The 22,451-nt window shown below is 42.9% G+C and overlaps 1 protein-coding gene across 2 annotated transcripts in view; it reads right to left on the bottom strand.

Moving 5' to 3' along the window:
* GALNT7 (polypeptide N-acetylgalactosaminyltransferase 7) overlaps positions 1-16,158 on the bottom strand; it is a 136,901-nt gene extending 120,743 nt beyond the window's left edge. For both annotated transcript variants that reach the window (XM_046657282.1, XM_046657281.1), the window contains exon 1: positions 14,923-16,158. In XM_046657282.1, coding sequence (XP_046513238.1) covers positions 14,923-15,048 — 126 coding nt within the window. In that variant the 5' untranslated portion in view covers positions 15,049-16,158. The remainder of the gene's footprint in view (positions 1-14,922) is intronic.
* Positions 16,159-22,451: the final 6,293 nt, after the last annotated feature.

Genomic DNA, 22,451 nt, shown 5'->3' with positions numbered 1-22,451 from the left:
CCTATACTTCAGATGACGTCAGCCATCCCTTTCTCAAGCTAAGAAACAAGGAGGACCTGGGAAAAGGCATGGTATTTTGGGCTCTGTTAACTTCGCAGGTTTGACATCGCTCTTCAAAATTTTCGAAGTTAACAACTGTGCTTACATGTACTCTACATTTATTTTAAAATAGAAGTTACACATGCCATGGTTTAGAGTCTAAATCTTAACTACAAAGAGTTGTCTTAATTTCACATAGAAAATGTACTCCTTTAAAATACCAAGGTATTTGGAAATCACCCTCTTTGAGCACATTTTTAGAATAGAGAATTTTAGAAAGCTAGTTGCTAAAAGTATTCTCTTTACCACCCACTAGGATTTCCCTGGACCATAAGCAAACATTTTAATTGACCACCACACTGGAAACACTCTCTTCCAAGCTTCTTTGACAAACACCGGACTTTGAATTTCCTCTGAGGCCATCACACAGAGACAACAGTTAATGAAACTGTGTGCCTGTATTTCCCCATTCTACCAATCCTTTGCTTAAATGTTAAAATGTAATTATATATTTTAAGTGATCAAAGTTTCCAATCCTGACAGTGATCTTTTAGCTTGAAGAACTAAACACTCTACCATAGTAGAAAAATCTGCATGTGTAAAGTAATAAGATTTCAGTCATTTCCATTCCATTACTCTAAAAAGCACTTTATAGTCATTTATTCTGTACCATAATTGAGAGCTTATTTGCCAAAAATCTAATGGATTTTTTATTCATTTTAAATCACTCTGGCAAGAGTTAGTAGACTTTTGAACAGTGTTTTAAACTTTCTTTCAAAAGAAAAGATGTAAAACCCTGCAAACAGATTGTAAAGGTAACAAATACTAAGACTTACACAGGACAACTTGTGGTATTAAAGACTAATTCTGTTCGATTAGATAAATTTTAAGAAGCATAATGATCAAATTGTTCTAATAATTGCACAGCAAAATATTAAATTGCCAGAGAAAATATTGGGGAAGAGGGTTGGATTTAAGTCATCCCATAAATAAAACCCATCCCTAATCATAAGCCAAATAGGTGAGAAAATGTCTAAGACAAGTTTTGAAATGGCTATATAAAGTGGAGCTTTGATTTCATAGGTACACGGGCTGTTATTGACAAAGCACTCCAGTACAGTGTAACATACTGCATGGGAAATTTTTCTAGGCAACTATTTCCCAACACAGATATATATTTTTCATAGCAGCATTAAACAATCAAGCAAATTAAAATATCTTAGTTGATTTAACTCCACTAGATTCTCCCTGAGCCACTTTTGAAATGTTTATACAATTAACAAACTATAAAATAAACAGAAATGGAATCTACATATCATGCTCCTCCCTTCCGATTTTCTGTCTCTGAACATCTTTATCCAGATAGCTTTGATATTTTCTGGCAAAATGAAACTTGCATGACTCAAGTATACTGATGGTTTAGTTTTTTGCTGGGTTTATAAGGGAACTATTTTTCTAATAACAGATGTTGACAAAATGTGTATGAAATGTTTACTTTAAATTCAACAAAGTAAAATTATTTAAAATGCACTTGTAAATCCTGACAAAAAAATCTCTAGAGCACTTCAAATCTCATGACTTAGGGACTTTAATTTTCATAACGTATAACTGTACTTTATTGTCCTTTTTCTATTTAGCCTGTCTAAAGAATTTATCAAAAAAGAAATTCTCACAGAAGCATAAAGATACTGTGTTGATGTTATGATATCACTTCTCGACGAGTGTTAATGTTTCAAATTCTGAAAGAGTGTTGGAAAGTGTCTCTTACACCACATTAGGAGCCTGAGGTACTGCTTCACTTCAGTGGCTGGACTCGATAAGTTAGTCTCAAATCAAAGTTTCCACCTGCAGGACTCAGCCATTCACTTAGTTGTAAAAGCTACTTGCAAATCTTCCTCACATTCGAGTATCTTACCACGGTTTTTTTTTTTTTTTTAATTTTTTGGTGTTTTCATTCAAAGAAAAATCAAGAGTCAAAGAATAATTACAGTCTAAGAAACAGAAACACTGGCACACCCACCTCTCATAAGAATGACAAACAATTTTTTAGCAGTTTCTCAGGTAATGTCTACTTAAGACATGCTTACTCTTTAATTAACACCAACTCTTCCTATAAGATGTACACATCACCAGTGAGTACATAGTTTTCAAAGTAACTACCTCAATCATTAAGAGCTAAAGCATGTTATAAAATATTTTATACAGGGAAGAACTACAAATGCTAAAATTATGTTTAAGCCAGATAATCGTTAAGCATGTAAGTTTACTATTGAAGAGAACAGCATACCTCTCGAGGCCCAAATGTATTCTTAAACCCATAGACTCAATAAAAGATTAAAGAGGAAAGAAATGATTAGGTCATCTATTCTATTCTATTCTCCTACAGAACTACTCCCAATAGTATGTGATTTAATTTTAATTCATCCAGCTTAAAACATCCTTGGTAATAACAGATTCCAATTGCTTTGCTTGGAAGCCTATTAGCACACTAGTTGATATTGATATAATACTGCGGTTAATTGTACCTTCTAGATTTGGGAAACCAGGCTGCTCTGCAGCAATTCCATAAACCTAATTAGATAATGCAAAGTTAATTTTTTCCTCAAGTTTCAGTGTACCAGGTCTTATATTCTGTGAACTGAATCAGGGCTCCCTGTTGGCATGTTTAAATGCTTCTCAGGAGCAACGCTGTAAAACGCTACGAAGGCTGGGGAGCCCAGAAGGGAGTTTATAATGGAGCAGAAACGAGAACATTTCTCATTTTGAAATATTCAGGATTCTTAGCAAATGAAGCAACTGAAAGTTAGTTCTTCCCTCTCCAAAAAAGACTTAAGCCCTGGGTAATTGCAGTTCAAGTTGTCTCAGCGTTGCTTTCGCGATCACAGGACTGAACTAGAATTAAACAGTAGACCTCATCTTAAAAAACAAATATTACTGAAATGCTGAACATACAATTTCACTATTCTGTTTTCTCCTTTAATTACATATAAGCCAAATTAATGGATTAAAAACCAAAAATTGCCTAATATTCTCAGGTAAAATTTCTTTTCCAACTTTAAATATTAAAATGTTCTTCTAGTCACAGCTTTACATGTTACTGGATTTCAGACTAAAATAGAGTGCAAAAAATGCCTAACATGTATTCTAATCACATTTTAGTAGAATGTGTATAGTATTTATAGTATATATTATCACAAGTACATGATTATGGTTCAGCTTGAAATACATATGTACAACTGTGTCTATATATACACCCATGGTGGTGGGTGGGGGGAGGGGGAGAGGCACCCAATTAAGACAGAACAGACATAACTCAAAATGTGCTAAGTTCCCCTTTGGTAGTTACTGTTCTCTAATAAAACCCTTCCTCTTCTAATTGTGTGTTTCCTCTAGCGAAGGTGACTGTTCACTTGAATTTCTTTTGCATCTGAGCCAGTCTTCCTGGGTCCTCATTTTTACTGAGATGCTGGTGAAGATGCCACTGTATCCCCATCTAGACCCAGGCACTATGGGTTTAGCAGGCAGGTGAACCTGCTCCCACAGCCACTTGCTGCATCCTTAATTCTAATGGGTTCTTGCTCAAATATTGCAGCATTTGAAATTATTGATGGTCCTGTCCTTAAATTATCTTTGCCCATGTTTTCTACAGGGCAATGTTCTCAAAAGCATTTCCCTCCTGCCTGTGCCTTCTTTCATCTCTGCCCCTCCCAGCACCTAAAAGAAGGCATTTTCCATGTTTCTTTTTTCCTACCCACGGTTTTCTCCTCTATCCACAAACACTGCCTTAATCTACGGATCCAGTCCCCGAGCTTCAGACATGCTCCTGCCAATGATTTGCACACTTTGCATCCAGTTCTGATTCCTATGCATTGCACATTTGCATTCCAGTACCTTCACTTGACTGACCTGTGGTTTGTAAAATACTATACGCCCAAACCAAACAAGTGTACACATCCTTTAGACCAGCACTTCTCAAAGTGTGATCCCTGGACAGCAACATCAGTGACACCTGGGAATTAGTTAGAAATGCAAATTCTCTGCCCCACTCCAAACCCACTGAATCAGAAATTCTGGGCAGGAGGCCCCAAGTAATCTGTGTTTTAACACACCCTCTAGGTGATTCTGATGCCTGAGGAGGTTTGAGAACCACTGTTTTAGACAGTTCTATTCCTTCTAAAGGCATCAGCATCCTCGCTTCCCCATTTCATCCAGTATGATTCCTCCTCCCTCCAGCTACACTGGGTAATTCTACTTTCTTACTGTTCTTCTCCTAGTTTAGGCCTCATCATGTTCTACAGTGCCATTTCTCTCCTCACTGAAATCTAGCCTGCACTGTTTCCAGATTATTCCTCATAACCCAGCTCTGACCATACACAATATTCAGGGTTCAGATTTTGTTTGTCTTTCTAGGGTTCTCTCTCCCATTCTTCCCCTCTGCTATCCAGTCTCCCAACCATGAAGCCCCAGGAGTTGCCACAATCTTTCCCGCTTTTGCTTATACTGTTCCTCTTTCCTCATGTATTCGTCCCTCCAACATGCCCTTTCTAAGATGAGCTCTGACAGCACCTAGCCCCGCAGACTAGATGCTGCTTTCTCTGGGATCCCACAGGACCCAGGAGACTTAGCTAATACAGTTCTTGTCTCACCCACTGCAACTGTTATTTGTGTGTTTGGCCCAAAAACCTGTGGCAAAAAAAAAAAAAAAGGTTATTACTCATTTTGTTTATCTAGGACCATATGTAGTAAGTAAGATTAGATAATTTATCATCCAACCCAGAGCCCTGCCAATTCTACTTCTTGAACATTCTATCCTCATTCAAACCTCAGGGGCTTTGCCCTTCCTGTTCCCTCTGCCTGGAATGCTCTTCCCTCAGAATTGCATTATAGGCTTATACTCATTCTTTAGGCCTCAGCTCAGCTATCACCTTCCCTGAGTGGTCCCTTCTGCTCCTTTCTCCTTCATGTTATCCTGTATTGTCTTCATAGAGTTTCTCCCTATTGCCTCTGTGTCCCCCTTTCAATGTAGTCCACATGAGCTTGTCTATGTTGTTAAAATCTGCAGTGTAGGGTCAGCGAGCATGGCTCTGAAGCCAAAACACCTGAGACTGAATCTGGCTCTACCACTTACTAAGTAAATGACCGTGGGCAGTGAGTTCACCTCTCTGTAAATCAGTGGCCTCATCTATAAAGTGAGGATTACATTAGACTTGCATTAGAGGGTTACTGTTACAATTACACAACACAGTACACGTAGAATGCTTACCTGGCACAAAGTAAAGATTCTATATATGTTATCTATTATCACTGCTATTATTTACTACTCTGTAGTATCTCCAATGCCTAGAGCAATAGATGGTACTTGGTAGACACCCAATAAATATTTGAAATATTTGGGTGAATTAGTGAATCAAGAGCTGATGAGTCTCTCAACATAAAAAAAGGCCATATGTGACAAATCCACATCATACTCAACATCGTACTCAAAAGCTCGAAGCCGTTCCTCTCAGATCAAGAACAAGGATGCCTGCCCTCACCACTTTTACTCAGCATAGTGCTAGAAGTCCTAGCCACAGCAATTAGATAAGAAAAAGAAAGAAAAGGCATCCAAATTGGAAAGGAAGAAGTGAAACTGACACTATCTGCAGATGACATGATACTATATATAGAAAACTCTAAAGACTCCACCAAAAAACTAGTAGAACTAATAAATGAATTCAGTAAAGTTACAGAATATAAAATCAACACACAGAAATGTTTCATTTCTATACACTCACAATGAACTATCAGAAAGAGAAATTTAGAAAACAATCCCATTCACAACTGCATGAAAAAGAATAAAATACCTAGGAATAAATTTAACTAAGGAGGTGAAGGACCTATACATTGAAAAGTATAAGACTTTGATGAAAGAAATTGAAGAAGACACAAATAAATGGAAAGATATACTGTGCTCATGGACTGGAAGAATTCGTATTGTTAAAATGTCCATACCACTCAAAGCAATCTACAGACCCAATGCAATCTCTATCAAAATATCAATGGCATTTTTCATAGAACTAGAACAAATAATCTTAAAATTTATATGCAATCACAAAAGACTCCAAACAGTCAAAGCAATCCTGAAAAAGAAGAACAAAGCTGGAGGTCTCACGCTCCCTGATTACAAACTACACCACAAATCTACAGTAATCAAACCAGTATGATACAGGCATAAAAACTGACACACAGAATAGCTATAATTAACAAGACAGGAAACAACAAATGTTGGAGAGGGTGTGGAGAGAAGGGAACCCTTGTTCACTGCTGGTGGGAGCGCAAACTGGTGCAGCCACTATGGAAAGCAGTTTGGAGTATCCTCAGAAAACTAAGGATAGATCTACCATATGATCCAGCTATTCCACTGCTGGGTATTTATCCAAAGAACTTGAAAACACAAAGGCATAAAGATACATGCACCCCTATGTTCACTGCAGCATTATTCACAATAGCCAAGACTTGGAAGCAACCTAGGTGCCCATCAAGGGATGAATGGATAAAGAAGATGTGGTGTTTATACACAATGGAATACTACTCAGCCATAAGAAATAACGAAATCCGGCCATTTGCGACAACATGGATGGACCTTGAGGGTATTATGCTGAGTGAAATAAGTCAGAGGGAGAAAGTCAGATACCATATGATCTCACTCATAAGTAGAAGATAAAAACGACAAAAAAAAAAAAAAACACATAGCATTGGAGATTGGACTGGTGGTTACCATTGGGGAAGCGGGGAGGGCAAAAGGGGTGACTAGGGTCACATGTGAGGGGATGCACTATAATTAGTGTTCGGGTGGTGAACATGATGTAATGTATCCAGAATTCGAAATATGATGTACATCCGAAAAAAATAAAAATTAAAAAAAAAGAAAAAAGAAAAAAAAATAAAAACTGACACAAATCAATGGAACAGAACAGAGAGCCCAGAAATAAACCCACGCAAATATGGCCAATTAATACATGACACAGGAGCCAAGGATACACAACGGGGAAAGGATAGTCTCTTCAATAAATGGTGTTGGGAAAACTGGACAGCTACATGCAAAAGAATGAAACCGGACAACTATCTTACGCCATACACCAAAATTAACTGAAAATGGATTAAAGACTTGAATTTACAACCTGAAACCATAAAATTCCTGAAGAAAAAACACAGGCAGTAAGCTGTTTGACATCAGTCTTAGCAATATTTTTTTGATCTCCTCAGGCAAGGGCAATAAAAGCAAAAACTAAGCAAATGGGACTACATCAAACTAAAAAGCTTTTACATAGTGAAAGAAACCATCAACAAAACAAAAAGGTTACCTACTGAATGGGAGAAGTTATTTGCAAATCGTATATCCAGTAAGGGGTTAACATCTCCAAATATACAAAGAACTCAACTTAATATAAAAAAAAAACCAATCCAATTAAAATATGGGCAAAGGACCTGAATAGACATTTTACCAAAGAAGATATACAGATGGCTAACAGGCACATGAAAAGATGCTCAGCATCACTAATCATCAGGGAAACGCAAATCAAAACCACAATAAGTTATCACTTCATACCTGTCCCTCACACCTGTCAGAATGGCTATTATCAAAAAGGCAAGAAATAACAAGTGCTGGCAAGGATGTGCAGAAAAGGGAACCCTCATGTACTGCTGGTAGGAATATAAATTGGTACAGCCACTATGGAAAACGGTATGGAAGTTCCTCAAAAAATTGAAAATGGAGAGGCCAGCCTGGTGGCGCAACGGTTAAGTTTGCACGTTCCAGTTTGGCGGCCTGGGGTTCACTGGTTCAGATCCCGGGTGCGGACCTACACACTATTTGTCAAGCCATGCTGTGGCAGGTGTCCCACATATAAAAAAAACAATAGAGGAAGATGGGCATGGATGTTAGCTCAGAGCTAATCTTCCTCAAAAAAAAAAAAAATTGAAAAGAGAACTACCATACAAAGCAGAAATTCCACTTCTGGGTATTTATCCAAAGAAAACAAAAACACTAATTCAAAAAGATCTATGCATCTCCATGTTCACTGTAGCATTATTTACAATAGCCAAGATATGGAAGCAACCTAAGCGCCCATCAATAGATGAATGGACAAAGAAGATGCGGTATGTATGCAATGGAATATTACTCAGCCATAAAATAGAACAAAATCCTGCCATTTGCAACAACATGGATGGACCTAGAGGGTATTATGCTAAGGGAAATAAGTCAGACAGAGAAAGACCAATACTGTAGAATTTCACTTACATATAGAATCTCAAAAACAAAACAGATACAGAGAACAAACTAGTGGTTGCCCAAGGGGAGGGAGGTGAGAGAATGGGCAACATAGGTGGAGTGGATCAGGAGGTACAAACTTCCAGTTAAAAAATAAATAAGTCATAGGATATAATGTACAGCACAGGGAATATAGTCAAAATACTGTAATAACTTTATATAGTTGACAGATGGTAAATAGACGTAGTGGTGATCATTTTGTAACGTATATAAACGTTGAATCGCTATGTTGTACTTCTGAAATATAACACTGTATATCAATTATGCTTCAATTAAAAAAAATTGATGAAGAAATGAATGTCACCGCTCCCTCAACTCCACTTTGAAAGCTTTCCAAAAGCTTCGGTAACTGTTGAATTAAAACCCCAACGCAGTTCCTGAGTCCACCATTTAACTCCCTTCAAAATGTGGCCGAAACTCACTTTTCCAATCTTAAATTTCACCACTTTTCACAAAACCAGACTTCTCTCAGGTCTCACCATATTCCTTTAGTCTAGAATGTTCTTCCCTGCATCTCTGCCTGTCCAAATCCCACCGACACTGCAGGTCTAGCCAAAGGCTGTGGCCTCTGAAAAACCCACCTCCTACAGCTGTGTAAGGACCTCCTTTTTATGACTGTTACATCTTCACACACAGGTTATCTCACTAATGAGAGGGGATCGGAGTTTGTGTCCTCGCCATCTTTACTTCTCCAGCACCTTGCAGGGAGAAAAGCCCTCAATACATTATTTTGAGTGAAAATGGATGCCTGGAGATTGGGAGATATTGTAAAAAGGCCTGACTTTATAAATCAAAAGAAACTTGCTGTTAATATGGATACAACGTCTACTGCGTGGTTATTAGGTCCATACCTGAGTAACATCTTTATTATGTCAAAACTTTCTACGTCCTCTACTGTACCGTACAGTATCTCCAATGCCTAGAGCAATGGATGGCACTTAGTGAACACTCAGTAAATATTTGAAATATAGAGTGAATGACCGTCATGTTTATTGTAACATAACTATATCTCTCAATTCTTACAAATAATTCTGTCCACATTGTTAATATATATCCCACCTTCCCACCCTTCCCCGCTTCCACCAGACAAAAACCCAACTATAAAATCAGTCCTTTCATAGCCTCAAGACATGTCCTATTCCAGAAATTTTAAATTCTTAATTTAACTACTTTTCTCCTGTCAGATTGTACATTCATTTTCAGGAGTGAAAATCAGAATTCAAACTATGAACAAAGACAATGATTTAGGTGGAAGCTGAATAATCACAATCATTTTCCTACATTCCATAGCTATTCAAATCTTGCTGACCAATCCTTTATAACTCAAGTTAGAATTTACAAGTATTCTGTTTACAAACGGCCCAAGTTCAGAATTCTGATTTTCATTCATGATGCATTTTCTCTCTTCCTCTGTCTCCACTTTGCTATTGACTGATCTAACACAGCTTATACTGAGATCAAATTGTAGCGCACACCTTATCTCCCAGTCCACACAGCCAGCCTCAGTCACAAAACGGTTGTCCAAATTCAACTGCTGTCCAACAGTTTTCTTCCTTTCTTTCCTAATAGCTGTGCACTCTCTGAAGGGCCACTCTAACCCTTCTCCCCCTTCTGGTTAGCTATTAACGAAATATATCGCATGATAGCTCTCAGTGTTTCCTTATATTGCTATTGGATTAAGGAAGCCAGGCCATGCGAGTATTGCATCTTTTTCTTCAGCTGGGATGTGATCCCTTTAGTTGAGGTATTCCCGTATTCTCCAATGGGGTCTTACTGGAGGCGGGAGGGAATGGAGAGGTGTGGTAGTACCCAGATCCATGCTGGACCTTCAAGCAGTGGATGGGAAACACTTCCACAGAACCCTAAGATACAGCAATTTTTAGGAATGTTTGCATTTCCAGGGTGTCCAGACCTATAGGGGAGGCATAAATTAGTGCTTCAGCCCCTTGCAAGATGGGGAGCTACTCCATGAGCAGGAAACACGAAGCCTGCCTCCAAAGGACTCAGTCAGTGGTTTCCAGGCACCTTTAAGAAACATGAAAGCTTTCGATTCCGACCATGAAGAACACACATGTACACAAAAGTCTGCGATAATTTCAGCAGGTCTATAAAGCCCAGATTTCTTAGCCTTGGTAATGTGGCAGTTTTTTTATTGTGTGGGTAAGAGAGGAGAGCAGAACAAAAACCAATCCTGAGGCCATTCGCCTGGGGAACTGAGACAACAGTGACCACTTAGGACACGACACTCAGGCTAAGTGATAGCTCCATCCCTGACAGCATAAAGGGAGCTTCCATTTGACATAAACTCTCTACGTGGAGGGTAGAGTTTTCCAGGTTGCAACCAAGCCTCCCTGAGAGAAAAGGCTTCGGTAAGGTGGAACTTGCCCGCGACAGGGTGATCAATTCAGTCACTCATCCTCTTTTAAGCGATTTTCCTTTCAGCTGGTCTTAGCTTGCTTATCACTCTCTGCCTAGGAAAGGTCCCTGAATTAGTCCTACTATGTATGATCCGAGCCTAAGCGGCATTAATGGTTTGACAGAAGTAGCATTTGCACATACAGAGACTCACCAGTTCACACCCAGCTTCTCACCACCGCTGAACCTGCTATACTAGAAAGGCTGAAGATCTTTCAACGTTTCCATTACAAACCTTTTGCAGAGGCTTTGATTCAACTGGAAACACTCACTCAGGGCTAAAACCTGGGTTAGGTGGCCTGGGAGATACTACACTTTACGTAAATAAGGAACTTTCTGTACTTTCCAAGTGCTAAACAGATGGTCTTAATAAATGCTGACCTTAGAACATCCAGGGTACTAAGCCTAAAGAATTAAGCCTTACCACAATCACAAAACACAACAATAAGAATGTATGAATTTTGTCCTCTGCACTGTCAATGTGCCAGATCTCCCACCATCCTAAACCTCCTGACACCTTCTTCTCCTTCACTCCCACATCCAACACCTGGTCCTGAGGCCTTTGCATCTTTAATAGTTCTTGAATCAATTTGCTTTTCTGCACTTCCACTGTCACTCTGCCAATCCAAGCACCAGCACGTCCCGCCTGAACTACTATAACCTCCAATAGGACTCCTCTTATCTGCTCTTGCTCTAAAGCACTTCATACGTCCTGCAGGCAGCCAGAGTGTTCTTTCCCCAAAACACAAGTCTGATCTTGTGTCTCCCCTACTTAAAAACCCTTCAATGGCTTCCCACTGCTCTAAAGACCTAATCCTTAGCACAGTCTACAAGACCCATACTACCTACCTTTGCATTCTCACTTGACCTCTCTTCTCATTCACCATGTTCTAACTATAGAGTTCTTCTTCCAGTTCCTTTGTTCACCATACTACTACCTCCTACCTCAGGACCTTTGCACATACTTCCCCTCTCAGGAGTGCCCTGGGGCCCCATCACTCAGATAAACAACTCCTTTTCTTCAAATCTTCAGATTTCAACTGAAAAGTCATTTCTTCAGGGGCCAGCCCTATGGCATAGTGCTTAAGCTCGGCACACTCTGCTTTGGTGGCCCGGGTTCACAGGTTTGGATCCCAGATGTGGACCTACACCACTCATCAGCCACGCTGTGGCAGCAAACCAAATATAAAGGAGAGAAAGGCTGGCACAGATGTTAGCTCAGGGCTGATCTTCCTCAGGCAAAGAGGAAGACTGGCAACAGATGTTAGCTCAGGGCTAATCTTCCTCAGCAAAAAAATTTTAAAGAAACAAAGTCATTTCTTCAGATCAGACTTTTATGACCAAGCTCCTCCATTGTCTTACCCGCTATGGTTTTTCTTCACAGCATGTAGCACAGTTCTTATTTATAGATTTGTGGAGTCTTGATTAATGAGGTTTTCGTCCCCTACTAGACTTCAAGTTCCATGAGGTTAGGGCCAAGGAGTGTTTCCTCAACCACCAGCACTGGTACACAGTAGGCACTCAAAAATATTTGTTGAATACATCAAACCATACACAACAGAGTATGACTTGAACAGTAAGATCATTTTCCACATCGTTCACCTCAGAGAAACTGAGCAAGAGGCCCAGAGATGGGAGAGAGAGAGGAAATGCGATTCTCATGTCTTGACCACAGGTAACACGTTTTGCAATAGAGCCCTCCATGGCTGGGCAGATGGCAAAGAGGAAGTAATCTAGGTAAAAAAAAAAAAAAAAAAAAGAGGACCAGGTTGCAACAGACTTTTGTGCCTGAAACATTGAAAATACAACAGAAAAAGTGGCACAGGGTGGAGCCACAAGTACAAGCTTGTTGGAGTAGAGGCCGAACCTATATTTGGTCAATTGGATTGTTCTAGCCTATCTCAGGCCATTTACAGGGATCCTAAAAAGCCCACATTAAGTGTCTCACAGCGGATGGAAGTGTCTGCAATCATAATCAAAACAAAAGAACCAGAAAGGAAACTCAGGAGTCAGAATCTGAGTACTGGTCAGGATCTTCCCCCACCAGTAGGAGATGTTCTTCTAGCGCCCTCTCTCAGGAGCTTTGAAGTTCGTTTTGATGAAAGGGAGGCAATAGTTCCTTATTTGTGCTCCTATGATTCATAAGCTGTGCCTTAAACTGCTTGGTTAACATTTGCCTGCAAAGTTAATAAAAGCGTTTGGCTCTCCTGACACATGAGGCTTCTTCATAATGTTAATTATGCTTTAAAGTCCTAAAAAGCCAGCTTCTATCTTTGAGAAATGAGAGAAATTACAGTAGACCCACTAACTACCAAAAAAGCTGGACCAAAAATCAAGATGTCATCACCTCCTACAGCTATTAATCGGGCATTGTGGCTCAGTACTTACTATGTATCAGCACTAATAAAATATTTCAAGAGATGGGCACTGAGGCTCCACCACCTCTTTAAAAGGCTTGTCATCTGAACTGCAGGGCATTCTGAATATAGCTATTTTCGTCAGTCTTTCCAGGATTTCTCTCCCAGAAAATAGTTTTTCAACCTTTCTCGCTCTCTCCAAAGGGCTATTTGTCGACTTAAATACTCTCAAACAATTGCAATACTCAGTTGTCTTTTGTCAAATCAATTTGAAAGGGAAATCATAAAGAGGTCACCATTACTCCATGACAGCTGAGAGCCTTGAAAATTCGTTACTTTTTACAATCATTCATTTAGATGACTTCGAGGGGAATCCACCTCAGATATCATAAAGAGATTCCACTGCAGTAAAGACTTCATAGACTACAACTTAAATCCTGAGAGGGAACCTAACCTCATCACATAGGCAGGCACGGATAAGGAGACCTCTTCCTGGGATTTACTCTTGAAAGGAAGCCTTTCTCACTCTACTTCCTGATGCTAACTTTCCAGAAGGAAAGTTAATAAAGGAGGTCACGCAGATGCAATGCAGATAATATTTGCAAAAGGCACTTCACAACAGAGCACAACCGCTCCCACGGCCGCTCGGTGGCCCTGAACTCCAGACGGCCTCCCTTACCCCAGGGCGGCGGGCCCAGGGGGCTCTCCCGCCTCCGGGATGGGGCGGGGGGTGCGTGGGGAGGCCGGCACGCAGCCGCCCTGTTGGGTCAGCAACGCCGCAGTCGCCGGCCCCCCGCCCCCCCGCCGCGGCTCACGGTAACTACTGCTCCGAGGCGCCTGACTAAACCCTCAAAGGCAAGGGACTGTCATCGCGAACCGTTGCGCCCCGGGCGGCAGACAGATGCGTCCCAGCGGAGCGCTGGCAGCTCCTCGGCGGCGGGCCGAGCGGCGGGGCGGGGGACAAGTTAGTTTCCCGGCCGGAGCAGCCCTGCCGCAGCCGGGAAGGGGACTCGCTCCCAGTCCCCGGCCGGGGCCGGCCCGAGCGGGAGAACGGGCGCGCCGCCCGCGACAAGGGGCTGCCCGGAGGCGCGCGGGGCTGAGTACGGGGATGCCCCTCGCCAACTGCCGCACCCCTGGCCGGGGAGGCGCGAGGCCGGGCCGGGCCGGGGCGAGAGGCCTGAGCTGCCCAGCGCACCCCGTCTCCCGGCATCGGGGTGGAGGGGGAGGCGGCGCGCTCCGTAGGAGCCGGAGGCGGGGCGCCATCTCCCTCCCACTCCCGGGCGGGCGGGCCGGCGGCTGGGGGAGCCCCGGGCGGCGAGCACCCGCGGACGGGCGGTGGCGGCGGGGAAGGCGGGACGAGGGGCCTGGTCCCGACCGGTGGTGATGGCAGCGGCGGCATCTCGCCTCCTTCGGGCCTGCACGCGCCACAGGCCGCAGCCTGGACCCAGCCCGCGTCCCCGGGCCCCGGCCGCGGCGGTCCTGGCCCGGAGGATGGGGGAACCCGGCGGCCGCGACCCCCCCGGAGCCAGCGCTCCGCCCGCTCCGCCCCGCAGTCCCGGCGTGGAGCGCGGGTGTCGGCGGCAGAGCCCGGGGCGGGGAAGTGCGAGAGGAAGGGGCGGCGAGGGGGCGGGCCGGCGGCGGCGGCACCGGGAGGAGTGCGCGGGGCTCGGCGCCCCGATCGGCCCGCGCCGGCCCGGCCCCACCTGCGGAGCCCCGCCGGCCCCCGCTCCCGCCACAAGCGCGCGCGAACAAAACAAGTTGCGGGTCGCCGTCGCCGGAGGGGGCGGGCGGGTCACTCACCCTCATCCTGCTCAGCGGGCTCGGGTCGTCCGGCCGCGGGGACAGGGAAGACCAGAGGACCACTAGCCCCAGGAAGCTTCCCACCACCAGCAGACTGCGTAAGATGAACCCAAGCTTCAGCCTCATCTTCCTCCGGCGGCGAGAGACACACAGCCCGGCGCAGCCGCCGCCACAGCTCTTCCCTCCCTCCTTCCCCCTCCTCCGGCTCTCCTCCTCCTCCCTCCCCCACCCCTGTCGCTTCGGCTGCCGCCCTCTCCGCCGCCTGCCCTTTCCAGCTCCAGATCCGGAACTCCCCTCGGCTCTACCTTCCCCCGTGCTCTTCCCTCCGCCCCCTCCCCGCAGCCCGCAGGCTCGGCCCGCGCTCCTCCGCCGCCGCCCCCCTCCCCCCGGCGGCCTCCGCAGAGCGCCGAGCGGCCCGGGAGCCTGGCTCTTCTAAGCGTCCTTTCTCTCTACCTGCCCCCTTCCAGATCCGCAGTCCCCTTCTGTCCACACGCACCCCCTTCGCAATGCCCCTGTAACTAACTTACACTTTCCCCACGTCTGCTCCTTAGCCTTTGCCCCACAGCTCAGCTCTTAAAGCTTCCCGATTCCCGAACTTTTATTTAATTATGGGCCGTAACTGTCCTTAACGCCCGTGCCCTTCAGGATCTCCCGGCCCGCCGCCCCCGTCCCCGTCCCCCGGGGGCCCTGGAGCGGTTCTAGGCTGCCCCCTCCCCCCACGCCCCCTGCTTTTCTTACACCCACTGCCCGGAGCCCCCAGCCGCAAGGCTTGCAGGAAGCAAACCAGGAAGTCAGGGCTACCGCTGCAGCAGCAGCAGCTCCACGTGGCTGATTTATAGCTGAGAGGATTTTTTTCTTATTGATTGTTCTTGCTTTTTCACACAGCTCCTTAAGGAGGTAGATTTGCAACCGAAAGGTCCTGGTGTGATGTGCAAATATCACTGGACTGGAGGAGCTCACTGGGAACGCCAGTATTTCACTTTCTCTTTAGCTAATTAGAAGAAAGCCCAGCTAAGTTTCTCTTCGGAGATCCGAGGATTTCGGGTGTTTAAAGCAACGCTCCAGTCTCATTGTCTCCCCCAGACCCGATTTTTACCGCTTGATGGAGCTTCCTTGATTTGTTTTTGAAACGCCTTTTCTGCTTCTGAGATCTAAATTAGACAGGAAAGGATACTGACAAGTCTTTAGCCAGATGCCCCACCCTGAGGGAATAATTTTTTTATCTCCCAATAAAGATGTCAGTCACTTTATTATATTGCCAAGTGTATGTAATTACCTTATCCGTGTACTGTATCTTAAACTAAGTTGAAAAGAATGTTTAGTATCTTATCCTAAGTTTCAGGGCAGTGAAGGTAGATCCTTCTTCCTGATATTGTTTCATATCTGCTCGTACCTTAAAACAAGTAAAATCTGGTTATTTGAATTTTTAGAATGAAATAGAGAATTGGAATCATCAAGATAGATAAAGAATTGTACTTAATGTGCTTTATAGTTTGGATTTCACTACCTACTATATTGGGGAATTCTGTAGAGTCCATCATTTCAGAATTTTCACAAAATGTTTGAAGTGAAATCCTCGTGCACCACATGGGGGAATGTAGAATATAGTTAGATATATTCTTGGTTGGCTCAATAATTTTACACAGTATTGCGTGTAAGCCCAACATACAGAGCACCTGGAGGAGGGGTTCCGGGTGTTGGACACAAATCCCTGACTGACTCAGCATTTTCATCAACCGCTTCAGTTAAAAGCCAGTTAGTTACCTTTAGTATAAGATGAGAGAAACTTTGCTGAAGACTTTTTGGTGAAAAAGACCTGGAATATTTAATTGATAAAAGTATGAACCTGCTGGGTAATGTAGAAAGCTAATGCCCCACTCCTGGGTCAATTCAGATCATTGTTTGGACCCAGGAATAGCCTGTTAATGCATACCCCAGTGATTCTGGTCCAGGTAATCTGTGCACCGCCTTCAAAGAAAACAGTGAAAGGAAGGGGTGCTTGGGGAAAGATTCATTTGGATAACTTTGGAAGGCAAGAATAGGATCATTTGTGCACCTGCCTTGAGCTGTTCAGAATGAGGAGGACTCCTGCAGTAGACAGGTCCCTAGACAGAGGCTGGGCTTGGAACAGGTGACCTTCAAGGGGTCTTATTCTGATCACATGAGAGAATAATCCATTTGAAAGCAGCAGCTGAAGTCCTTCAGGAGTAATTAAACCTTTCCTTTGTACTCATTTTCGCAGTCAGAGGAGACAGTTTTTTATTATTAAAAAATAGGAACTTTTATTTTTACTATTATGAACATAGTTGGGCAGGTTATAGAGTTGAAAGTGGTACTTATCACTCACTAAAGTGATCAGAATGATTCTTGGGCAGAAATAGTATTCAGAGAAGATCTTGCCTCCTCCCTTTAGTTTTGAGAACTTAAAATATGTGTGAAAGGACACAAAGTTAGAAATTGACAAGTGGATATATAGTTGTAAAAGCTCATGTTTCTCTGAGTCCAAACAATGTTTAAGAGAAACTGTGTCTTAAAACAAATGCCCATTGCAACATTCGCTGGGAGACAACCTCTGTAGAGTTGACACAACTCTATTTAGAAAATGAGAAGCTACATTCAAAGCTTAGGTCAAGGTCAGTCACTTAACCTCTCTGAACCCAGGGCTTTTATCTGCCAAATAGTGATTACAATACTCACAATATTGTCAAAGGAATAATGGAGGTCAAGTACATATGCAAATATAAAGTACAGCTAGTGTGATGGAACAAGCCTCAGTTGTGTGTGGGTATAATTCTTTTTTTTAATGAACGCTACAGTTATTGTATGACAAGGATTGTTATGCTGGAATATTTCTGGTTTGTCCAACCCAGGGTTCACTGAGGAAGAAGGTAGAGACTAGAACTGAACTGGAGGGATGTAGGGTTATGGGGTCACATGTGGTGGATGGTGACACGGTACCTTCAGCTGGGAGGCCAAATGGGGGCTCAGAAGCAAGGTAATTTGAGGGAAGAGAATTTTTCTGAATGCCTAGTGTGTGCAAGATGCTTCACATTCATTACTTCGTTTAATGTTTACACAACCTGAGTGAGGTTGGTATTCCTGTTGTTCTCAAGCTGGGATTCGAAGCAGGTCTTTGTCACCTCAGAATTCTTGCCACTACGTACATACTCCTTGCCGAGCTGTACTAGCCTTTTGGACCTGGAATATAAATACGTTTTCTCAGATGGGATGCAGAAGGTCAAGGTCTAAAGATTTGTTAGTTTTTTCATTCTTTCCGGTGCCTGCTCTGTTAAAGGGGAACCCACCCGAGGAATTGTGTCCATTCTCAGGCTGCAGTTTAAAGGTGTAGGCGCACACTGGACTCACCACTCCCTCCTTCGTTGCATATGCTGCAGCAAAGCTGAACTTTGGAGTTTCTAAATGTGTCTTGAACTCCCTTGCCTTCAGGCCTTTGGACCGGGAGTTCTTTTGCCTGAAATGACACCTTAACAAAAAGCTTTCTCACACTCTCTCCCATAGTCCTCCCCACTCCCATGTCCCTTCCCACCAAGATACTGGGATAGGTGCCCTGCAGGGGCTGCCATTGCTTCCTCTACTTTTCCTTCCCTAATAAGTACCACTAGATTGTAATTGCTTAATTTCTTTTTTCCACTCCCGGAGAAAAAGGTCCACGAGAGTGGAGCCTTGTCTCTCTAGTTCATCATTGTCTCCCTGTCTAGTGTCTAGAAAGGGTTCGGTAAATATGTTTTGGTGAAATGCTGAATGAAGAATTGGACTGATTATACAAAGGGAAGATGAAACTTAGAAGACGGGTCACGGCCCTTCAACTGCTGTCCGTCCTCACCTGGAGCCTCTCCTTCTAAGGAGAAAACTTTGGAGGTTTCATTTAATTAGAGAAGTGATTATTTTACATGTCATTATCTTCAGCTGGTAGACTGTTGTTTCCCCCTTGCTCTATATCCTACTAGTACTCAGGACTAAGAAGAAATTTAAATTCAGATTTTTGTATCTACTGAGATTTCTGAAAAAAGAAAGAAACTAACTTGTATTGAAATGGGAACATGTAGCCATGGGCAATTACTATCTGCTACCAAGTTTCAATTTTAACTATGTCTGCTTGCCAAGACCTCAGGTTAAATTAGAATTAGTGACCTATAAATTATTGGTTAAATATCCTGTTACCTATTCTGTAAACCAATTAATCACCTCTTTTCAAAGAAAAACCCCAGTGGTAGTATTTTTAGGTCAAGAACGTATTGTATTGTTTAGGAAAGAATATACTACTTAGATTTTTTTAAGTGTTTGTAGTGTGTGTATTAAGAAGATATTAATTTTGTGTGGTGTTTATTCATTATTTCTTACTGCATAACAAGTTATCCCCAAAATTTAGCACTTTAAAACAACAAGCTTTTATTATTTCACACAGTTTCTGAGAGTCAGGAATCCAGGAGTGGTTAAGTAGGGTGGTTCCAGCTCAGGGTCTCTCAGGTTGTTGTCAGGCTGTCAGCTGGGGCTACAGTCATCTCGTGGTTCAGTTGGGCCTGGAGAATCTGCTTCCAAGTTCACTTACAAGGCCAACGGGCAGGCCTCACTTCCTCACTGGCTGCAGGTGGGAAACTTCAGTTCCTTGTCACAAGGGTGCCTCCGTAGGGCTGCTCGTGACATGTCAGTTGGCTTCCTGCAGAGGGAAAGATCTGAGGGGGATAGAGAGAGAGACACAGACAACTCAAGTCTAGAAGCCACACTCTAGTACAATGTGGGAGGGGACGACACAAGGACGTGAATACTAAGAGGCAGGGGTCTTGAGAGGCTTAAGAACATTGGGAGTCAAATATCTGGATCAGAATACTAGTTTTCTCATTTATTATTTGTAATAATTCAGTTACCATTATGATATGCCAAAGTTTTTCAAAAAGAATCCAGATCTTAAGTAGTTGCTTATTTTGATTATCTTTCAAGGAAATACTCTACATACTGTCTTCATCTGTAAAATGAAGGAGTTGGACCAAGTGATCTTTAACATCCCTTCCAATACTGAAATTCTGAGATTGTCCTGTGATGTTAATATATGGTTGAGACTTCTAAATTTGTTCTTGGTGGAATATGGCAAAGTCAAATTCTGCCTTTGTAATTTTTTTCTGAGATGGGTTACTATTTCTATCATAAGCTTAAGAGATGGATAATTCCTGAGTTGTGCTCATCTGGAATAAAAGACTCTTGTCACTAGGGTTTCCACTGATGAGGTTAATGGTCTCCTACAGTGCTTTGAAGGCAAAAATGCTTCTTTAAAAGTTCTCTTAGTTTTAACACTATAGAACACTACCTCATCACAATTCAGTACTGTTTCCGGACTCCCATAATTCAGAAGTGCTCTTCTGATTTAACCATTTATTTAAGAGGTGATTGAAAAAATTTTTATCTCTTACCACCCTTGTTTGGAACCTCCTCAGCAGCTTCTCCTTGCTCTTAAAATTAAGCCCAAACTCCTCAGTTTATTACAAAGACCTTTGTGAACTTGCCTCTGCTCACCTCCGTAGCTGCATGACTGGTCAGTTACCTCTTCTTTTCAAACTTAAAACTACAGCCAAGTTGACCTTCTCTCCATGTCTGGAACAGGCCAAGTTCTCTCTCACTTCTAGGCCTTTTTGCATGTTATTCCCTTACCTGGCACACTCTCTTAGTTTCGCTACCAACTCACTCTTCCCAAACTCCTGATCATCCTTCAGATTTCAATTTATACATCAATTCTTGCAGAAACTTCTGGTTCTCTTCAGACCCCACCCCTTGCTAGTTTAGGAGCCCCTGCTTCATGCTTTCAGAGCAGCCTGTATACTCTCTCATGACATATAGAGCTCTACTTGGTAATTGTTTATTCAATGATCTGTCACCCCCATTAGACCAAGTTTCTTAAGGGAAAGCACCATGTTCTTCTCATCTGGCACTGTAACCCTAGATGTTCAGAGTACCTGGCCCAGAGGAGATGCTCAGTGTTTGAGAGCAAATGAGTGAAAGAATATTTCATATGTTCACTGCTTCGTGTGTTCACTCTATGTTTTAAGCATAGAGAAGTTAGAAGCCTTGTGTAATAGAAGATATATTATGTATATGTACATAAAGAGAAAATGTACTCGTTCACTGTTCAGTTGTTAGAATACAACTAAAGAAAAGGTGAAATTTCCAGGTGTCAGCAAGATGTAGTATGACAGCTGGAAAATAGAAGGTTTGGAATTACGAGATAGCTACTCCCTGTCCAGCCTCTAATTCCTGGATCGTTTAGGATAATCTCTCTGTGTGTCTCTCTGTAACCTATACCTCAGTGTCTTTATTTGCATTCAACTCTGCTTGTCTCTCTGAAATGTCTGAAAAGGCTTCTAGGCACAGTCCATTACTAAAAATAACCCAATCTTATTTGTAACTAATCAAAAAGTATATCAGGTAGTTCTGTCACTAAAAACCAAAAATCTCTTGGGAACTGGAGCTCCCTTCTTGGTACACACTGTCCCTACTGCACCTCAGCTATGAAGTTCTTGGCCTTAGTTTTCCCCATATCTTTATGAGTTTCAGTCTCTTCCTAGAACTTCACAATGTGTGGAAGTGAAGATACTTTTCTTCCCTACGCTTTAGTAATTTCAAATTCACCAATCTTAAAAGGCGAGAAGGGGCTGGCCCGTGGCCTCGTGGTTGAGTTCAGTGCTCTCCGATTTGGCAGCCTGGGTTTAGTTTCCACCAGGACCTATACCACTTGTTGGTGGCCATGCTGTGGCAGCGTCCCTCTTACAAAACAGAGGAAGATTGGCACAGATGTTAGCTCAGGGCAAGCCTTCCTCAGCAAAAACAAAGCAATAATAGCCAAATGTTTTGCCGAAGTATTTTAGAGGCAGGTGGCTTTGCCCTTATTTAGGGGCTGGGAAAGGAGGGTACACAGTTCTACATTTTTATCTGACCAAAATGAATACTTTAATTCCTAGATAATAAACTGATAGCTGTTTGAAACTACGCATCTGCTCACTGGTGCAGAGGTTTGTATTCACAAACTGTGATAGGACTTACAGTAATACCGTGACAAATTTCAGCTGGGAAAGCTTTTCTCATGTCATTTAACCACACTCTGCTGAGAACTTGAGTCTTTCTTCAGTGAGAGTCATACCTTAATTTCATGAAATTTTAGCACTTGAAGGGAAATTAGGAATTAGAGTCTAGCCAAATCTCTCATTTTACACATGACAGGCTGGGTTCTCTATCCCTCTTAGGGAGGGTTTCTTTCCATTCCACCCCCATTGCATCAAAGTTAAGCTCTAGGAGATTATCAGTACTATCAAAACAGAGGCTAGTTTGTCTTGAAGCTATCAGTTTTCCATATTAAATAGTGTGAGATTCTGGGCGATGCATTTTGCTGAATCTCTCTGGCCCAGCCAAAATGGTGTAGCTGGATAAACAGGATCTCTGCCGGGATGTGAAGATGTGTAGACCAGGAGAAAGGAGCCAAGAAGGAAGGGACTTTCTCATGCTTGTCCAAGACAAACTACAGC

This window comes from Equus quagga, chromosome 3 (genome assembly GCF_021613505.1).
Source record: "Equus quagga isolate Etosha38 chromosome 3, UCLA_HA_Equagga_1.0, whole genome shotgun sequence".
Classification (NCBI taxonomy): Eukaryota; Metazoa; Chordata; class Mammalia; order Perissodactyla; family Equidae; genus Equus; species Equus quagga.
Note: the sequence above shows the minus strand (reverse complement) of the source record. Positions and strands in the feature narration are given on the sequence as shown.